Source organism: Bufo bufo, chromosome 2 (genome assembly GCF_905171765.1).
Source record: "Bufo bufo chromosome 2, aBufBuf1.1, whole genome shotgun sequence".
In the NCBI taxonomy this organism is placed as follows: Eukaryota; Metazoa; Chordata; class Amphibia; order Anura; family Bufonidae; genus Bufo; species Bufo bufo.
Genome location: NC_053390.1, coordinates 47,354,884 through 47,376,381, shown reverse-complemented (window position 1 = coordinate 47,376,381; position 21,498 = coordinate 47,354,884). Strand labels below are relative to the sequence as shown.

Genomic DNA, 21,498 nt, shown 5'->3' with positions numbered 1-21,498 from the left:
TAGTGGTGGCTGCAGGCAGCCAGAAGGTGTGAAGGGAAGCACATTTGGAGCTCTATAAAATTATGGCAGAGCTCCTAAAAGGAGATCAGGTCCATCCTGAGTTTTGCACAGATTTTTATGTATGTCCCAAAGGACATCCCCTTTAAGTTTGGTCCTAATACACAGAATAATGGGAATTAGAAGCTCAGCCTTAATCTTTTCTCAAACCTTTTTTATTACAAATTATTTACAACTATACACACGACCCGTCTTCTTTACAGGTAACACTAATTCGGCTTGAAATACTTCAGCAGGCTGTTGGGATGGGACGCTGCGCTCGACCTTTGACCTTTTGAGGTCTTTCCTTTGTCTTGAAACTTCTTGGTCTGGATTTTGGGAGTGAATTTTTGATTCTTCCATTCGCTCATAAGTTCTTTTTGAAGCTCCACCGGCAGCTGAGAAAACACATTCACATCAACGCTTTTAGGGAGTGACGAGACGGCGTCACCATCCACGGATTCTGTACAATCCATTGCAAACCCAACGTTTGGTTCTGTACCCTGGGGACAAGCAGTGTGCGGTGTACAAGAAGGAGCCACCACTGTGTCGGAGACACTGCTGAGAGAGTCAGAGTCTTTTCTCAAAGGTTTCTTCAGAGGAGACGGCAGCAGCTCCTGAGAATGCCCCTCATCTCTCGCAGAATTGAGCCCAGGCCCGGATTTACCTCTAGTGAAGAAATTCTGTATCCCCCCAGCAGCTGCTGCTTGGGGCTTTGTCTGGATATTTTTGCTCCTTCTTGTCATATGTGGGCTTTGGATAATCTCCTTCTTAATGTCATCTGGGAGTTGACTGAACACGTCCATGTCAATGTCCTCAGGTAATGATAGAGAAACCTCACCATCCATCCCCACAGGACAGGCAGAGTGATCCGACGTCTCAGGAAATGCAGAATTAGCTTTTATACTGAATCCCGATGTCTTACAGAAAAGATGAAAAAAACAGAATTTACTTTTTAGAAATAAAACACTTTCTCAGCAAAAAGCTAATCTTCAGGTGGAGCTCGAGTTAGGGATGATCTGTTGGCTCTCCTGTGTGGTGTAGTATAGAGGATCTGTCGGCTCTCCTGTGCGGTGTAGTATAGAGGATCTGTCAGCTCTCCTGTGTGGTGTAGTATAGAGGATCTGTCAGCTCTCCTGTGTGGTGTAGTATAGAGGATCTGTCAGCTCTCCTGTGTGGTGTAGTATAGAGGATCTGTCAGCTCTCCTGTGCGGTGTAGTATAGAGGATCTGTCAGCTCTCCTGTGTGGTGTAGTATAGAGGATCTGTCAGCTCTCCTGTGTGGTGTAGTATAGAGGATCTGTCGGCTCTCCTGTGTGGTGTAGTATAGAGGATCTGTCGGCTCTCCTGTGTGGTGTAGTATAGAGGATCTGTCATCTCTCCTGTGTGGTGTAGTATAGAGGATCTGTCAGCTCTCCTGTGTGGTGTAGTATAGAGGATCTGTCAGCTCTCCTGTGTGGTGTAGTATAGAGGATCTGTCGGCTCTCCTGTGTGGTGTAGTATAGAGGATCTGTCAGCTCTCCTGTGTGGTGTAGTATAGAGGATCTGTCATCTCCTCCTCCTGTGTGGTGTAGTATAGAGGATCTGTCATCTCCTCCTCCTGTGTGGTGTAGTATACTCTCCTTTAACCCTTTCTACCAGGTACAATCTTACCTCGCTGACTCCACAATCATTTTCTGACGACTTTTTCTGAGTGAGGTAAAATCCAATTGAACACCGTGAGGTCGAGGACCGAGAAGCCTTGAGGTTGGAAAAGCAAACATTCAGGAGAGTAAGGTGAAACGGCAACTTGACATCAATCATCTTCTGAAAGAGCTTCATGAGCAGATCCATCAGCGCGGAGACAACGGCAGCGCTGTCTGATCCTGAGAAGGAAAGGTCCAATCAGCTGACAATCGTATCAATCAAATTATGTACAGAAATGTAGCATTTTGTGATTAAAAATGTGCCACCCTTTTTTTGTCTACAGTTCCCATTTAAAACTATGCGCAGCGTGATCCTGCAGGCAAAAGTTACTCCCGTCTCTTCTTGGTAACATCCAAATAGTAGAAGATGGGACAGGTAGAAGGAGGTAACACATGGCACGTATTCTGTAACCATGGATCAGAGCTGTATGATGTACCATAGTACAAGACTTTTAATCCTCACTAAAAATTCCTTAATTGTTCAGTTTTAAATGAAACCTGTCACCGGGATTTTGTGTATAGAGCTGAGGATATGGGTTGCTAGATGGCCGCTAACACATCCGCAATATCCAGTCCCCATAGCTCTGTGTGCTTTTATTGTGTAAAAAAAACTATTTGATACATATGCAAAATTAACTTGAGATAAGTCCTGTCCCCGACTCATCTCACATACAGGACTCCTCTCAGGTTAATTTGCATATTGTATCAGATCGTTTTTTTTACACAATAAAAGCACACAGAGCTATGGGGACGGGGTATTGCGGATGTGCTAGAGGCCATCTAGCAGCCCCTGTCCTCAGCTCTATACACAAAATCCCGGTGACAGGTTCCCTTTAAGGCATTGGAAACAATAAAAGTATTGGTTTGATCTTATGGTGTGCAATAAATGTATGTTCCTATATGGAAACCATCAGCAAGTTGCTGTTGACGGATCTGCATTCTTGCTATGAGTCTTGTTTAATTGCATCCTGCAGTGAATATGTTTCGGTTTTGCTTATTAACCTCCTTCTTCACCCTGCAAACCTTACAGTCAGCACATGAATCCTCGTCGTCAGTAATAAATTTGTCAGATCATTGGTATTTTCATATATTAATGTGTTACGGCAGTATCTACGATGAGAAGATAGAACATGGCTACTTTTTTTTTGCATAAAAAGCTCCACCCCTGTCCATGTCTGGTATTACAGTTTCATTGAAGTGAATGGGGATGAGCGGCAATACCAAACACAACCTGTTGACAAATGTGGCGCTGTTTCTGAAAGTTAGAAGTTTTTTCTGACTCTGGTGTACCCACATTGTAATGAAGGCTCGCGGCTGCTGTCACTTATGGTTTGTCGCTCACCTTGGTTCATGCTTTGAGCCACGTTCACTGGAATAGGACACTGACGACTTTCCCGATTGAAATATTTATTGGTCGACATGAACTGGCGAATGGTTAAGCGCAGTGTGTGGGCGCTCCGCCCGTCAGTGGACAGTCTGGAGACGAGAAGTCGTTAAAAGATCAGTAATAACCTTTACACCAAGCACGGAAAGAATTGCATCCAGTCTAAACAGCCCGGACTCAAGACTGATACATTGTAACAAACTAGCACTGTTGTATCCAGTCTAGACAATGCTCTATGAGCTAAACAGCCCGGACTCCAGACTGATACATTGTAACAAACTAGCACAGTTGTATCCAGTCTAGACAATGCTCTGTGAGCTAAACAGCCCGGACTCCAGACTGATACATTGTAACAAACTAGCACAGTTGTATCCAGTCTAGACAATGCTCTGTGAGCTAAACAGCCCAGACTCCAGACTGATACATTGTAACAAACTAGTACAGTTGTATCCAGTGCAGACAATGCTCTGTGAGCTAAACAGCCCGGACTCCAGACTGATACATTGTAACAAACTAGTACAGTTGTATCCAGTCTAGACAATGCTCTGTGAGCTAAACAGCCCGGACTCCAGACTGATACATTGTAACAAACTAGTACAGTGGTATCCAGTCTAGACAATGCTCTGTGAGCTAAACAGCCCGGACTCCAGACTGATACATTGTAACAAACTAGTACAGTTGTATCCAGTCTAGACAATGCTCTGTGAGCTAAACAGCCCGGATTCCAGACTGATACATTGTAACAAACTAGCACAGTTGTATCCAGTCTAGACAATGCTCTGTGAGCTAAACAGCCCGGTCTTCAGACTGATACATTGTAACAAACCAGCACAGTTGTATCCAGTGTAGACAATGCTCTGTGAGCTAAACAGCCCGGATTCCAGACTGATACATTGTAACAAACTAGCACAGTTGTATCCAGTCTAGACAATGCTCTGTGAGCTAAACAGCCCGGTCTTCAGACTGATACATTGTAACAAACCAGCACAGTTGTATCCAGTGTAGACAATGCTCTGTGAGCTAAACAGCCAGACTCCAGACTGCTAGTTTGTTACAATGTATCAGAGAGATCTGTGCAGCTGCTGCTGATGGGTTTAGCTCACAGAGCATTGTCTAGACTGGCTATAGACAGGATTACTGCCTTTGAATGGAAACGAGTGATGTTATTCATTGACAGCAAACAGAGATTTTGACAGTGTTGAGAAACTGATAAAGAAATCACATTAGGAAGTTGTCAAGCTTTTCATTGATATAAATCTATTATATGCACTAATTTAAAGGGTTTCTGTCACTAGAATTTTCACTATTACACTGGCTGACCTTAGCGATGTGCTAATGCCAGCTGCACCTAACTCTGCTATTCTTATGATTATCGATGCCCCCGTTACTGCAGAATTCGTACTTTTATAATATACAAATTAGCCTCTAGGAGCGGGGGGGGGGCGGAGGCGTTGCTTCGGCTCCTAGAGGCTCCGTCCTCCCACCTCATTACACGCCCTCCAAGTCTTGATTGACAGGGCCAGGCAGCGTTCGCATCCTCCTGCTGCCGATCAGTATTCGGCGCAGGCGCGGTGAGGAAGCTGGCAGCCGGTGAGCGTCCTTCTCTCACTGCGCCAAATACTGAACGGTGCGCGATTTCCCCAGCTCACAGGGGCAGCAGGAGGATGCGAACGCTGCCTGGCCCTGTCAATCAAGACTTGGAGGGCGTGTAATGCCCCCCCCCTTCTCCTAGAGGCTAATTTGCATATTATAAAAGTAAGAATTCTGCAGTAACGGGGGCATCGATAATCACAAGAATAGAAGAGTTAGGTGCAGCTGGCATTAGCACATCGCTAAGGTCAGCCAGTGTAATAGTGAAAATTCTAGTGACAGAGACCCTATAATTAACTCTGCGGGGCCCCGGAATAGAGGGCACCTGTTTTGGCTGTGAGGGATCGCCCAGTCCTCTCCACAATCAATAACCAGTGGATGTCTGTGAACCTTATGGTGAGAGGCGCTGCCTGTAGAGTCTGAACACGTCCTACGGGGGCACTCACTTACCTGCTTAGTAGGGGGCGCAGCAGTTCTTCAAGTTTTGCTCTCACATCTGACACCGTGCAGCACTTTTTGAAGGAGTCTTCTTCACTAAGAGACTGAAATCCAAGAAGAATGAAAAGATCTGATGTCTTAAAGGGTTTGTCCAGGATCCTCAAGCTAGACCATCAATATCAGACCCGCGGAGGTCTGACATAACCCCACCCATCAGCCAGAACTCCACAGCTCCATCCATTATGTAGTGGACAGAACTGGTGTGTGTGCCCTGAACCTGTCCTCTGAGCTGTGACAGAGAGCTATAGCAGAAAGGACATGCCCCTGAGCTGTGATATGGAGATAGCTGCAGCAGAAAGCCCCCCCCCCCCCCCCCCCCCCCCCAGCAGTGTTAGGCCCCTTTCACACGGGCGAGTTTTCCGCACAGATGCGATGCGTGAGTTGAATGCATTGCATCCGCACTGAATCCCGACCCATTCACTTTTATGGGGCTGTGCACATGAGCGGTGATTTTCACGCATCACTTATGCGTTGCGTGAAAATCGCAGCATGCTCTATATTGTGCGTTTTTCACGCAACGCAGGCCCCATAGAAGTGAATGGGGTTGCATGAAAATCGCAAGCATCCGCAAGCAAGTGCGGATGCGGTGCGATTTTCACGCACGGTTGCTAGGAGACGATCGGGATGGAGACCCGATCATTATTATTTTCCCTTATAACATGGTTATAAGGGAAAATAATAGCATTCTGAATACAGAATGCAAAGTAAAATAGCGCTGGAGGGGTTAAAAAAAAAATAAAAAAATTTAACTCACCTTAATCCACTTTCTCGTGTAGCCGGCATCTCCTTGTGTCTCCTTTGTTGAACAGGACCTGTGGTGAGCATTAAATACAGTTACAGGACCTTTGATGACGTCACTCCGGTCATCACATGGTACGTCACATGATCTTTTACCATGGTGATGGATCATGTGATGACCGGAGTGACGTCACCAAAGGTCCTTTACCCAGGTCCTAAAGAAAGAATACAGAAGCAGATGCCGGCTGCGCTATCAAGTGGACTAAGGTGAGTTAAACATTTTTTTATTTTTTTTTAACCCTTCCAGCGCTATTTTACTTTGCATTCTGTATTCAGAATGCTATTATTTTCCCTTATAACCATGTTATAAGGGAAAATAATACAATCTACAGAACATTGATCCCAAGCCCGAACTTCTGTGAAGAAGTTCGGGTTTGGGTACCAAACATGCGCGATTTTTCTCACGCGCATGCAAAACGCATTACAATGTTTTGCACTCGCGCGGAAAAATCGCGGGTGTTCCCGCAACGCACCCGCACATTTTCCCGCAACGCCCGTGTGAAAGAGGCCTTAGAGGGAGAGTTGAAGCATAAAGGACACGCTCCCTGAACTGTAATAGGGAGAGAGCTGCAGCAGAAAGCACAAGAACCCTGAGCTATGAGAGAGATCTTCAGCAGCCAGGAAACGCCCCTAAGAGAAAAAGCACCGCCACACCAACCACTGCCACATCCAGAGCCCGGACACACTATGGGTCAAAGTGGCCGAACCCAATAGGAACCCACTGTACTGTACTTTATTTTAGTGTCAAGTAACCAATTTTCAGAATAAAGGTCTATTAAGTGGAAGATTTTTTTTATCTTTTTGTACACATTACCCCTAATAACATTATAGAGAAAATAAAAATCATTTCTAGAATAAAAAAAAAAGGCCCTATGCATCATGTCCGGACATACAGGAGAGACACACTCTGGTCATTAAGGGGTTAAAATGACGTAAGTCACCACCTACAGGCAGCGCCTAACGTAAGGACGACGACACCCTCTTTGATATGAGACCGTGAAGCAGCAGGGGGGGGGGGGTGCTGGGGATGTGAGCTCGGTAACATGCAGCTCGTCTACCTGCGGAGGTCCAGTCGGTGTCACCAGTGAATTGTCTTCTCCTCTGCTGAGCATCTGGATGCGATGAGCCACTGCGGCCCCCAACTCTTTCTCCAGGACTGTGATTGGACAGGACTGCAGGGCGCCGACGCTGCCTAGCCCTAAAGCCTCCAGACGCTCGGCTGTTTTATATCCGATGCCTGCACAAATAAAAAAGATGACGTCATCAAGGCAAGCGATGACATCATCACAACTAACGACAGAAAACGTGGCTGCACCGTGAGCCCTAAGTGACACAAATCACGATGGCTGACAAAAATGCGAATCTGCGAGAAGGTGCTCACTGCCAAGTTCCATACATGACGACTGAGCTGGAGTCGATTTCCATCTGCCCCTCATCATAAACTACTTTTCACTCTGAAGTGTATTGTCAGCCATGACGCTAGCTCCCAGTCCTCCTTGGATAGTTTATTGTTTTTTTTCAAATTCACCTCATTTGCAGTTTTCTCCTACCCCCCGTGCTTGAATCCTACTTCCTGGTTTGTCATGTGACTGCTGTTTCATCATGCCTTAGGGCAGTGAGATGTGTCCTGACATCAGCAGATCATGTGACAATAACCACACCCCTTGTTTCTACGTCCTACATTAGAAGGCTCCGATGCAGGATGTAACCAACGACGACTGAATAATGAAACGGATTTGCCGCAGGGCGCAACGGTAGGCTAATTGCTTTAGAACAAGGCAGTTTTGATCAATGGTAGTAATTGGGGAAATTGATAAAATAGCGATTTCTGTGGTGTGGGATACATTTCTAGTAGTGGCACCTTTAAGTGGTGCAGGAGATATCAAAGGCTATTTATAAAGACCCCCCAAAGTTGCCACACATGATTCATCTGGATATGTATCAACCCCCTTAAAGGCTATTACAACTTTAGCTGTAATTTATTTTTATTATTGCATTATACTCATTTGGAGCTAGAAAAAAATCATATTTTAAATTGGTCTTTATTAAAAATGTTGAGCCCCCTTCTCTGTACAGCCTTGAGATTCTCTAGTAGCTGCTCTGTATTTTTTCTGTTTCCCCGTCAGGCAGCTTAGCTGATGGCTCCTCATCTCTGACCGCCTAAACACTCATTACAGCTCAATCCTTATCTTACTGATAAGAATGTGGCTTAAATAAGTGTTCATGACCTCTTAGTAATTTAGAGATAGGGGTTAATAGATGACCGGCACAAAGTGAAAGTAGGATTCACACAGCTAGATAAACTGTCAACCCTTTCTGACAGAACAGCTCAATATTTTTAACGAAGACTAATTGAAAAAAAAAATAGTCCCTGAAGGTGTACATAGCCTTTAAGCTTTCATTACTATGCACTATTATACTTGTAAAGGAAGCTCATATTTGACATCCCCCTAGTGGCAGTGACTGGTATTACACACACACACACACACACACACACACCTGGAATCCTATGGACATGATTCAGACTGTTGATCAGACAGCTGCAGCTTTCTGGGAGCAGAACGGTTTGTTGATTTGGTTTGAAAGTCCCAGAGACGAGTTTGGAGAGCAGTTTATTCGATGCCACCCCAGCACAGCCCGTCAACCCCAGCCGGCTGTACACTGCTGCCCGAATGTCCGCTGCCACATGAGAGCCCACGATGAGGCGCTGGTGAGTCCAGTCATTGGCACCTGGAACTGGGAAGAAAAGGGTTTCTGGCATGGTGCAGCGGTATCATTTGCATGGGTCTGGGCTGCAGTACCAGGCACAGCCACAATCTAGTGTGAGGCGCTGTGCCTGGAAATCTATGCAGCGGATGCAGGGCCAGGGGTCGGAACCCTGCTGATCTGATCCCGATGGCCTGCAGGACACAGAAGGCAGCAGTGTGACTTACCTTGCTGGTTGTACACGTGGCCGGACGCCTCCATGGCTCTGCCACACTGAGGGTCTCGCAGCCTCTTCTCCACCAGCTCTGTGATGTCAATGAAGTTCTCATCGAAGCCAAGCCGCTCCACCCGCGGACTGAACTCCTCCAACAGACCTGGGACGCAACGGAAAGTCATACAGGTTCCCGGGGAGAGGGTCACAGGTAAAGCGCCCCCGCCTGCCCCACCCCGCGGCACTCACTGGTGACCTTGTAGGACATCTCCCTGTAGTGCGTCAGGTCCTCCCCGCTGACTAGGACCAGCTGTGGACACTTCTCTCTCGCCTCCCGGATGGACATGCATTTGTTAACCCCGAGTTTTCTGGCTACATAGTTACAGGTGACCATAAGTGTTTTCTGCTGGACGCCTGCAAATAAGCAAAGGGTTAGGCCGCATGCGGTCCGCAAATCGCGTATCCGCAAAACACGGATGGCGTCCGTGCGCGTTCCGCAATTTGCGAAACGGCACGGACAGCTTTCAATATAAATGCCTATTCTTGTCCGCAAAGCGATGACAAGAATAGGACATGGTATATTTTTTTTTAGCGGGGCCGCGGAACGGAGCAACGGATGCGCACAGGACACGGAGTGCTGTCCGCATCTTTTGTGGCCCCATTGAAGTGAATGGGTCCGCATCCGAGCCGCAAAAACGGCGGCTCGGATGCGGACCAAAACAACGGCCGTGTGCATGAGGCCTTTATAAGAGGGATTTTGCCCTATGAGGGTAGAGGGAGGCGCCCCCTCCCCACTCACGAACTCTTTAATTTAACCCTTGGGTCTCCAAAGCTGCGTGCCGCCATGTATAACATGGTCACCGCGGATCTGAGCTGAGTCTGAGAGGCTGAGGACCCTGCAGGGCAGGTTACGGCGACGCACACTGCTGGTTCTGTACGTTACCGCGGACTTACCGCCGTGTACCCTAAGTGATGCCGTATGCTAGCAATGTGCCATCTTATACTTTGGTGGGAGGCCATAGTGTACCCTCCACACAGTGCCAGCCACAGTGTGTCCCCTATACCGTACCAGCCAGTGTGCCTGCCATACACAGCCAGCCACAATGTACCCCCTATACAATACCAGCTAGTGTGCCCCCTATACCGTACTACTCAGTATGCCCACCATACAATCCCAGAAACAGTGTGCCTCTATACTATACCAACCAGTGTACCCCCTATACTGTACCAGTCAGTGTGCCCCTATACCTTACTGGTGTGCCTACATACAATGCCAGGCGGTGTACCGTGCATATAGTGCCAGCAAAAGAGTGCCCCTATACCACACCAGCTAGTTTCCCCTCCATACAGTGCCACCCACATTGTACCCCCTATACTATACCAGCCAATGTGCCCCCTATACCATACCAGTGTACCTGCCATACAGTGCCAGCCACCGTGTGCTCCTATAACATATCAGACAGTGTGCCCCTATAGCATACCAGTTAGTGTGCCCTTCATTCAGTGCCAGCCACAGTGTGTCTCTAACTACCATACTAGTATCCCGTCTATACAGTGCCAGCAACAGAGTGCCCCTATATCATACCAGCTAGTGTACCCTCCATACAGTGCCAGACCCAGTGTGCCCCCTATACCATACTTGTCAGTATGCCCACCATACAATGCTAGCCAGTGTGCCACCTATACTGTACCAGCCAATGTGCCCCCTACAACATACCAGTGTGACCTCCATACAGTGCCAGCCTTGTGCCCCCTACAACATACCAGTGTGCCCTCCATGTGCTCCTATAACATACCAGCCCATGTGCCCCCTATACTGTACCAGTCACTCTGCCCCTACAGCATACCAGTGTGCCTGTCATACAGTGTCAGCCTGTGTACCCTCCATACAGTGCCAGCCACAATGTACCCCCTATACTATACAAGCTAGTGTGCCCCCTATACCACACTGGTCAGTATGCCCACCATACAATCCCAGAAACAGTGTGCCCCTATACCATACCAGTGTACCTGCCATACAGTGCCAGCCACTGTGTGCTCCTATAACATACCAGACAGTGTGCCCCCTATAGCATACCAGTTAGTGTGCCCTGCATACAGTGCCAGCCAGTGTGTCTCTATACCATACTAGTATCCCGTCTATACAGTGCCAGCAACAGAGTTCCCCTATATCATACCAGCTAGTGTACCCTCCATACAGTGCTAGCCAGTGTGCCACCTATACTGTACCAGCCAATGTGCCCCCTATAACATACCAGTGTGCCCTCCATGTGCTCCTATAACATACCAGCCCATGTGCCCCCTATACTGTACCAGTCACTCTGCCCCTACAGCATACCAGTGTGCCTGTCATACAGTGCCAGCCACAATGTGCTGCTCACAGATCCCCTGTGGGCACCTGGATGCCAGCTGTGCATGGTCCATTTCTGGAGAGCAGACACCTGTTGCTGGCAGCTGCTCATCGTCAGCCATTACCTGCGCCGATCCTCTGATGCCCGCAGCCTTCTCAGAGACAGAAGAGCTCCACTGGCATCACTGAGGGCATGGTCCCTGCAGGCCTACCCCCATCTCCCTGCGGGTACATGGCCGACACTTACCCAGCGGCTTCTCCCTCAGCTCTGGGTTCCGGATCATCTCTACCTGGGCGTAGAAGCAGTCCATGTCCAGGTGCAGGATCACCCGCCGGGCGAGAGCCGGACATCCCGAGGCTGGAAGAGAAGAAGTATGCGGGATCAGGGGCACCGCCACCTACAGCTCTGCGGGACCACAAGGGGTTAAAGGGGGTCTCCGACTATAAAGCTTAACAGTGAAAACCTCTGCCACTTCCTAATGCACACGATCTCCATTACCTCATAATTTACAATATCACTGCTTGCTGTCAGTGTATGGAAACACAACTGTTACCTATAGAGGCCCAAAACCTTATAGCTGAGGGTTTGTTACAATGTGTCCAGCAGATCTAGACAAAGCTGTATGGAGGTGGTGGTGATGCCGGGGGCTAGGGTGGGTGTCATTACCCTGTGATGGGTTTAGGGTTAGCGGCTGTCACAGCTCTGGCAACTGTCCGGGGGGCATCATCAGCCCATGTCACCTGTCAGGGAAGGGCGTTATTACTCCCTAGGGACCCTGTTAGTTTCAGTGGGGGGGGGGTCTTATTACTTCATGTCACGTGTCAGGGGGTCCGAGGGTCACCCCAACATCCATTAGCCTATGCCGTGTCATAACTACTGGGCAGTGACAGGGATCAGACCTCAGCCATCCACAGCCTGATGGGCAGAGTAGTCACCCCGCCACTTGTCAGGAGGGGGCGCTGTACCGGCCACACAGTATTTACAGGCGGCAGGGGGCTCCCGGGGCCCCTCCTCCTCCTCCGGGCTCCACCACTGGGTCTCCTCCTCCTCTTCTTCTTCTTCTTCCCGCGGAGACTCCATCCTGCACTCAGCAGAAGCGACCGGCGGGAAACGTGAGCCTGACCCCGGCCTGACAGCGAGGAACCCGCGGGGCCGTCATCACCACGTCACCTCCTCCTGTGTTACTGCCATACCGCCGCCAGGTGGCGCCAACAGCCAGTGCCGATAAGTGCCGAGAGGTGGCGCTGCTCTCCTAGGAAAATCTATGGCATTTATCTATCTCTCATATCAGTCTGTCATCTATCTATCTATCTATTATCTATCTATTATCTATCTATCTATCTATCTATCTATCTATCTATCTATCTATCTATCTATCTATCTCATATCTATCTATCTCCATCTATTATCTATCTATCTATCTATCTATCTATCTATTATCTATCTATCTATCTCATATCTATCTATCTATCTATTATCTATCTATCTGTCTATCATTTATCTCATATCTATCTATCCATCTATTATCTATTTATCTATCTCATATCTATCTATCTATCTATCTATCTATCTATCTATCTGTCTATCATTTATCTCATATCTATCTATCTATCTATCTATCTATCTATCTATCTATCTATTATCTATCTATCTATAGAAGAAAAAAGAAAAGAAGCAGCACACAAAAAACTATATGTGGGTGCAAAAATCCTCCTAAGGGACCTGAGACCAAGGCCCCAAGTGTAGATAAAAAGCAAAAAAGAAGGCAGCAGTTGGGTGAATAAACCGTCCACCTTTTTCATTACCTGGAGTGCTGCCTTCTTTTTTGCTTTTTTTTATCTATCTATCTATCTATTATCAATCTATCCATCCTCATGAAGCAGATGTGTAGATATCTCTTAATTAAATCTGCAGTATGTGAATGTACCCCAAAACTAAAAATGGTAGTACCTTTGGCTCTGCTACATCCCTGTACCACAATATGGTGTAGCAGTGTCTTTGTACATATCACAGCGGTGGATAACCTTTCTCCCTGAGCCCCCCGGCTGGTAGATATCACATATCAGCTATAGGAGGTTTATAATTAGTCCTGATATCACACTGCAGCACAGGGACAGCTGTTATAGGGCTATGCTCTCTCCTGGGCCCCAGTACTATAGTCACACTGTGTTTGCAGTGCACATCTCCGATGTATCCACAGGCCCCGTCTGCTGCGCTGTTCAGTACAGTGACATAAGTACCCTGGCGGCCGGTGCCCGCTGCCATCCTCTTCTCCCGGGCAGACATTGGTGCTGCTTCACTCGCCCTGCCTTCTTCTCCTCCCATGCGGCAGGCCCTGCCTCTGGGGTCCGCTGTCTGCTTCATGCTAGCATGGCCTCCGCCCACTGCCGCAAGGCGCATGTAAACGTGTCTTGAAAGGCCAGCATACGCCTACCCTAATTTACACCACCCAATAGCTGGTGACTGTTGGGTACTTATAGCACCTTCCGCCATGAGAGGGTGCCTGAGCATTAGGTTGTATAGCTGGCTAGTTCCTGCAAAGGTGTGCTGTTTGTCTGCCCGTGTACTGATTTCTCCCTGTTTCCTGGATACTGACCCTCCGCTGCCTGACCTGACCTATGCCTGACCTCCATATTGACACTTCACTGTTTGCCCTGACCTCAGATTGCTCGTACTCTGCCTGCCCTGACCTTGGCCTGTCTCTGACTACGATTTCACCTGATCCCCCGGTGCCCTGCATTGGTGTCTCTGACCCCCATGACTCAGCTGTCAACCAAACAGAGACTACTCCAGGAGGTAGAGGCCTGGTGGTTCCCCTGCAGCGAAGTCCAGATCCCTGTACAGGGGTTAAAGGGGTAAAACCAGGAGACTGCCAGGATTATGCCTTTAGGATTAGCCCAAAGTAAAATCTGTAGGTTGACTCAGTGGTTCCTAACCCACTGCTACAACAGCCGTCCTGCAAAAACAACTCATGGGAACCTATAGGTGACATATGTCAGTGTTTATCCATGTGGGAGAGATCCTCCTGAGGTATAGCTCCGTTGTACACAGCGAATGTGCAAGCGCATGATCGAACCGCTGCACGAGTGGAGCTGCGCATTTCATTTTCCTGATTGAGTCACTTTCCAATAGAATTGAATGGTTAAAGTCACAGCTGCTTCAGTGAACAGAGCTCTGCTGTACGCAGCTGCCACTAGGGGGAGCCTACTGAATACAGTTTAAGGCTCCATTCACACAACCGTATTTTTTGGTCTGCATCTTATCCGCAAGAAATAAACCATTAATTTCAATGGGTTTTCAACAAATGCAGACAGCGCACCATGCATCTGTATGTCCGTTCTGTAGCCCCACAAAAAAATTTAACATGTCCTATTCTTGTCCATTTTGCTGATAAGAATAGGCATTGTTACAATGGATTGGCAAAAAAACGGATGCAATATGGACATCACACGGCTTTCATCCATATTTTTTGCGGATTCGCGTTTTGCGGATCGCAAAATACAGTTGTATATGTTCATATGCAGTGAATGCCCCCTAGTGGCGGCTGCAGGCAGGCAAAATTATGGCATTTATAAAATCTGTTGTACCTACAGGTGCCACTAGGGGGTAGCCTACAGAATACAGTTTTATATTTGGAGTGCTATACCAGCTGTATCAGTTCATATGCAGAGGGCTCCTGCTAGTAGTTGGTGCAGTTTATTTTTCAAATCTGTTGTACCTACAGCTGCCACTAGGAGGAACCTACAGCTTTATGCATTGAGTTCTCTACAAGTTGCACAAGTTCATATGCAAAGGGCTCCCCCTAGTGGCGGCTGCAGGCAGACAAAAGTAGGTAAATTATCAAATCTGTTGTACCTGCAGCTTCCACTAGACTACAGCAGGAATGTCAAACTCGTGTCCCCACAGCTGTTGAAAAACGACAACTTCCATCATGCTCGGGCATCCTACAGCTATCAGGGCATGCTGGGAGATGTAGTTTTGCAACAGCTGGCTGGCCACGAGTTTGACATCCCTGGACTACAGCTTTATGCATTGAGTTCTATACCAGATGTATAAGCTCATATGCAGTGAGCTCCCCCTAGTGGCGGGTGCAGGCAGACCCAGTTATGTTATTTGCAAATCAGAAAACCCAAGCTTCACTATATGTAGTATAGGGTGACCATATTTTGGTTTTCAAAAAGGAGGACACTTGGGGCAGGATGGTGGCATGAGGCAGACGGACACCTGCACTTGGTGGAGGGGGGGGAGACACGAGACAAAAACACAGGAATTTATTCTGTAATTCTTCCATGAATTTGCATGTGTTTGGACATTGTTCAGGTTGACTAGGAAGGCAGTTTCTAGAAAAATTGGCCAACAGGGTGAACATCAAAAAAGCACCCCCTCCCCACATCAAATAATGCTACCTGGCTGTGGGGGGCGCCGTCCCTTTGGTTGTTCCTATATGCTGCTGAAGGCTATAATTGTGGCAATGGCCTGCAATGAGATACAGACTGAGTTATATACTGATTGAAATGGACAGAGAAACTTCTGCAGCCGCTGATCTTCATTCTGTAGAACACTATGCTTCCAACACAATGAGGATCAGCAGACCCCACACCATCCATTTACATCTCTATATAACACAGCCTGTGTCTCATCACACCTCATGGGGTGTTCTTCATTATGAATGCATGGGGTGTTCTGCAGCCTGCTGCAACCAGTCCACCATGCATCAGACCCCAAATTCATACAGAGCCCAGACCAGCCTCAAATTCATACAGACCCCAGACCAGCCTCAAATTCATACAGACCCCAGACCAGCCTCAAATTCATACAGAACCCCAGACCAGCCTCAAATTCATACAGAACCCCAGACCAGCCTCAAATTCATACAGAACCCCAGACCAGCCTCAAATTCATACAGACCTTAGACCAGCCTCAAATTCATACAGAACCCCAAACCAGCCTCAAATTCATACAGAACCCCAGACCAGCCTCAAATTCATACAGACCCCAGACCAGCCTCAAATTCATACAGACCCCAGACCAGCCTCAAATTCATACAGAACCCCAGACCAGCCTCAAATTCATACAGAACCCCAGACTAGCCTCAAATTCATACAGACCCCAGACCAGCCTCAAATTCATACAGACCCTAGACCAGCCTCAAATTCATACAGAACCCCAGACCAGCCTCAAATTCATACAGACTCCAGACCAGCCTCAAATTCATACAGACCCCAGACCAGCCTCAAATTCATACAGAACCCCAGACCAGCCTCAAATTCATACAGAACCCCAGACCAGCCTCAAATTCATACAGACCTTAGACCAGCCTCAAATTCATACAGAACCCCAGACCAGCCTCAAATTCATACAGAACCCCAGACCAGCCTCAAATTCATACAGACCCCAGACCAGCCTCAAATTCATACAGAACCCCAGACCAGCCTCAAATTCATACAGAACCCCAGACCAGCCTCAAATTCATACAGAACCCCAGACCAGCCTCAAATTCATACAGAACCCCAGACCAGCCTCAAATTCATACAGAACCCCAGACCAGCCTCAAATTCATACAGACCTTAGACCAGCCTCAAATTCATACAGAACCCCAGACCAGCCTCAAATTCATACAGAACCCCAGACCAGCCTCAAATTCATACAGAACCCCAGACCAGCCTCAAATTCATACAGAACCCCAGACCAGCCTCAAATTCATACAGAACCCCAGACCAGCCTCAAATTCATACAGACCTTAGACCAGCCTCAAATTCATACAGAACCCCAGACCAGCCTCAAATTCATACAGAACCCCAGACCAGCCTCAAATTCATACAGAACCCCAGACCAGCCTCAAATTCATACAGAACCCCAGACCAGCCTCAAATTCATACAGACCTTAGACCAGCCTCAAATTCATACAGAACCCAAAACCAGCCTCAAATTCATACAGAACCCCAGACCAGCCTCAAATTCATACAGACCCCAGACCAGCCTCAAATTCATACAGACCCCAGACCAGCCTCAAATTCATACAGAACCCCAGACCAGCCTCAAATTCATACAGAACCCCAGACTAGCCTCAAATTCATACAGAACCCCAGACCAGCCTCAAATTCATACAGACCCCAGACCAGCCTCAAATTCATACAGACCCCAGACCAGCCTCAAATTCATACAGACCCTAGACCAGCCTCAAATTCATACAGACCCCCAGACCAGCCTCAAATTCATACAGACCCCAGACCAGCCTCAAATTCATACAGACCCCAGACCAGCCTTAAATTCATACAGACCCCAGACCAGCCTCAAATTCATACAGACCCCAGATCAGCCCATACATTTATACAGACCCCAGAATAACGCCCAAATCAGCTCACAAATTCATAAAGACCCAAATGTATGCCATGCAAACCCCTGGGCTGCCACTGCTCATAAATTACCCCTTCGGCCCACCCAACACCTCATTCCCCTAAATGCAGAGCTGCAAACCTCAGACCAGGCGGAATTTTTTTAAATACTCACCTCTCCTTCACTCCACCGAGCGCCGCCACTCCTGCTCTTCACACTGATATGCAGGACCGTCACCTGCTGAAGAGGACCATGGAGCAGTGAGTAATGCGACCACTCCCTTAGGCCTCCTGACCTCTAAGGCCTCATTCACATTTTTGTTTTTCACTGACGTGTGCTGTCTGCATTTTTCATGGACAGCACATGTACCCATTGATTTTAACACACTTGTTCACACATCAGTATTTTTTTGCTGACCTGTGCTACTTTGGTCTGTAACGCCCCAGAGTGGCATTACCACCTTTGCGCCTTGCTACTGTCTTGTATGGTTAACCTAATGCTATTGCATGTATTAATTTCCAGGTCGTGCAAAATGTGTATTGCTATTTCTTGTTATGTGACTGTTTCAGTGTAATGTAACTGGTTCACCAGCAGATGGCGGCAAGCATGGCAGAGCTACATTTGCAGAGAATGGAACCTCCTTTCCATTCTAGCTCTCTCCAAGAGAGGGAGAAATTTAGTCAGTTAGAAGTCAGTCTAGTTTACCCCCTGCCAAGGGAGGTTGTGCTGCAGGAGCTCGTCCCTGCCTAAGCCAGCTAGAGCACCTTCAGGTCTGCTGGACACAGAGGCCAAAGCCTGAAGCCTCAGAAGTCAGGAGGAAAGAGTTCCCTGGATAAAGAAAGTTAGAGACCAGATTACAGAGGAAAGTACAGCCTACAGCTAAGGCTAAGGTCTACAGTTATCCTGTTAGCACAGCAGAGCCAGAGAGCGACAGATGTAGCAGAGTTGAGTTTGTTTGCCTGCCACCGTTATTGCCAAAGCCTGCTGGAAACCAAGACAAAGCCTGTAAATCGCGTTGGAAGAAAGTTTAATTAAAGCTGTTATCAAGTTCATCACAAGGTCTGGACTAAATTTGTTCTTCACCCCACTATTCAACTACCCCTTTTTCTGCTTTCGGACAGCCACACCTGGGGTTCCAGCGTATCCAGGTAGGAGCACCGTGACAAGAGCAACACCATTAAGGGACATTAGGCCATCCTACACCACTCTGGCATTCCTACCCTGGGTACCATCCATTTCACTAAAAGGGGCCCTGTGCCCTTGTTGCTTCATTGCAACTGGCATCACGACAAAAACGTGCACTAGTAGTGCGTCTGAGGATTGCAGGTCCACGATGCAGACCAACACGCCCATTGAGACCTATGGGTCCATGAAAATCAACACCTGTGTAGCGTCCATTTTTCACTGATAGGAGATGCTTTTGAAATTAATTTTCAACTGAGAAGTGTCAGTGGAATACGGATGACACGTGGAAGGAAAAAACAGGCACGCGGACTAAACATGGATCCTTCACGGATGAAACACAGATTGATTTTTTTCACGGATGTCGAATGAACACAGAAATGTGAACAAGGCCTAAGACTAGTTATAGCGCCCCCACCCTTCAGTGCCTCCCCCCTTGAGAAGAGGGCGCCTGGTCTCCCTAACGTAGTATAAGTGACAGTCAGGACGTTGTAACCGTATTCTGAAGTCGTCTCCCTCCAATCACTCAAAAACAACCGCGAACCGATGACGCCGTCCCGGGTGGATCTCCGCTTCCCACGGTGCAGCCACTTATGTCAGGAGGAGACGTCTCGTCCTGTCTCCGGTGACTAATGACGGCCTCAGAGTGACTTTTCCTGCTCCTCGATTTCCATGATTCCCAGGGAGACAATTCTCCAGACGTTTCCGTAACAGATTTTACATGAAAAACTTCAGAACCTTTCGTATTTTATAATAAAACCGCACAGATTTCCCGATCTTCGGTGTCACACCCCTAGGAACTGGTTTCAGGGAGACTTTTTACCACACGAACCTCATACGCACGTACAGTCCACACCCTGACGGCAGCCATGGTGCCTCCACGACAAGCAGAGCGCCTCTTAAAGTGACAGTAACCAATACTTATACCTAAGTACGAGAGACCGCCATACAGCGCTCTAATAAAATCACCATATAGCGACCCACGTGATCTCACGGCTTTCCACAGGGTGACAGAGCACACGCGTACCTTCCTCACGCCCATGACAGCCATAGTGCCTCCACGACAAGCAGAGTGTCTCTTAAAGTCACAGTAACCGATACTTAATTTGCTCTGCTATTGTCTTCTCTTAAAGGGGAACCCCAAAACGGAAGATACCCCATGGTGGAACCTTTTTTTTTTTTGGCACCAGGCAACCGGGGGTTGACAAGTCTGGAATGGATAGTGAGGTACTGCCTGGGGCGGAAGTGCGTCATGCGCTCACGATGCTGTGGACTTTCATGGGTTAAGTTTGATCAGATCCGCGGTCAAACCATATGAAAGGAAAGAAAAGGTATTCGCCATGACCAGTGCCAAGCCCGTCTCGTCCTGACCTCTGATCTGGCAGAACGTCTTGTGCTAGCGGAAAGAACGGCACACTCTGCCTGGAGAGGGTTAACCCTTCACTGCCTGTTCTGGTTGGAGACGAGGGATTTAATGGCCATAGGGTTTCTTTTTTTTTTTATAAAAGGTGCAAAAAAGTTTTTGCGTGATATTGCATAACTCCAGTGTGACTCAGCAAGGGCTGCGGGCCAGAGAGATAGCTGGCGGTCAGGAGCGGGGAAGTTTTACGGGAAATGTGACAAAACACGATCACGTGATTTGGTGTTAACTCTTCGGGTGCTGTAACAAGCGAAGCCGCTCGACGAGATTTAGGAAATTTGGCCCTTAAAATAAAACTGTCTCTGTTGCCCCCCGTAGCAAACAATCACAACCTGGCTTACATTTCTGATTGTGCTCCTGGAAAATGAAAGCTGCGCTGTGATTGGTTGCTATGGGGCCACAGAGCCAGTGAGGCAGATTTATGAAAACTGGTTGTCGCTCATAGCAACCAATCCCGCCACAGCTTTCATTTCATACTTTGCTCCTGGAAAATGAAAGCCACACTGGGATTGGTTGCTAGGAGCAACAGGCAGTTTTTAGTTTAGACAGTTTTCATATATCTGCCCCGCTGTCTTTGTTGCCCATAGCAACCAATCCCGTCGCTGCTTTCATTTTGCATTCTGCTCCTGTAAAATGAAAGCTGTGCCGTGATTGGTTGCTACGGGCAACCAAAATAGTTTTTTCTTTCACGCAGTTTTATGAATCTGTCTAACCGCAAAGGGTACCGCAACCCATATAGTAGAAGTGTTATCCAATTTTAAAATGGTTGTCTCATCTCAGCCACGGGTGGCATATCGCTAGGCGCATTTATCTCCAGAATGGGACCCTGAAGTGAGCGCAGAGCAGCCACACATGCACAGCCACCCTCCATTTATTTCCATGGGAGTTCCGAAAATAGTTGAGCACTGGCTCCGCTATCTCCGGCAGTCTCATAAAAGTGAATGGAGCGGTGGCCGCGCTTGCGCACCGCACTCTCCATTCATTCCTATAGGACTTCCTCACACAACCAATCGCGCTCGCTCGGCTATTTTCGCGCTCCCATACAAGTGAATAGAGGGCACACGGCGCATGCGTGGTGCGCTTTCCTTCACTTTGGAGGTCTGTTCTGAAAATAGGTGCGGGTCTCTCTGACCTGTACCTATCTGACTTTGATGGCGCCCTCTTTAAGTCCCTGTTTGTCCTCCTGGTCCCGACACCCAAAATCGGCCTCAAAGTGGTCAGTGGAAATGAGCATTACCAAAGCTTTCATTATGGTACCCAAAATAGACACTTGTATGTGACGCGTTTCAGGCCCCTCCTGCT

At 47.8% G+C, this 21,498-nt stretch overlaps 1 protein-coding gene across 4 annotated transcripts; it reads right to left on the bottom strand.

Moving 5' to 3' along the window:
* Positions 1-206: 206 nt before the first annotated feature.
* POLI (DNA polymerase iota) lies at positions 207-20,136 on the bottom strand. Of its 4 annotated transcripts, none has more exons than XM_040421019.1 (10): positions 19,804-20,136; positions 11,505-11,615; positions 9,157-9,321; positions 8,924-9,070; positions 8,490-8,726; positions 7,049-7,227; positions 5,145-5,236; positions 3,063-3,196; positions 1,689-1,900; positions 207-956 (listed from the first exon to the last, which is right to left on the bottom strand). In XM_040421019.1, exons 2-10 carry the CDS (start codon positions 11,566-11,568, stop codon positions 267-269), a joined length of 1,920 nt encoding a protein of 639 aa, XP_040276953.1. In that variant the 5' UTR covers positions 11,569-11,615; positions 19,804-20,136; the 3' UTR covers positions 207-266. The 4 variants fall into 4 exon arrangements, with proteins under 4 accessions (XP_040276953.1, XP_040276950.1, XP_040276951.1 ...); XM_040421016.1 differs by lacking the exon at positions 19,804-20,136 and adding an exon at positions 12,194-12,429; XM_040421017.1 differs by lacking the exon at positions 19,804-20,136 and adding an exon at positions 12,224-12,429.
* Positions 20,137-21,498: the final 1,362 nt, after the last annotated feature.

Bases quoted from the DNA above. Each gene is read 5' to 3' on its own strand.
- POLI (XM_040421016.1), bottom strand. From the start codon at position 12,338: ATGGAGTCTCCGCGGGAAGAAGAAGAAGAAGAGGAGGAGGAGACCCAG. The intron at 11,616-12,193 runs GTGACTACTCTG...CTTCTCTTCCAG, and splicing joins CCCTCCTGACAAGTGGCGGG to CCTCGGGATGTCCGGCTCTC. The intron at 9,322-11,504 runs GTAAGTGTCGGC...GCTTATTTGCAG, and splicing joins GCTGAGGGAGAAGCCGCTGG to GCGTCCAGCAGAAAACACTT.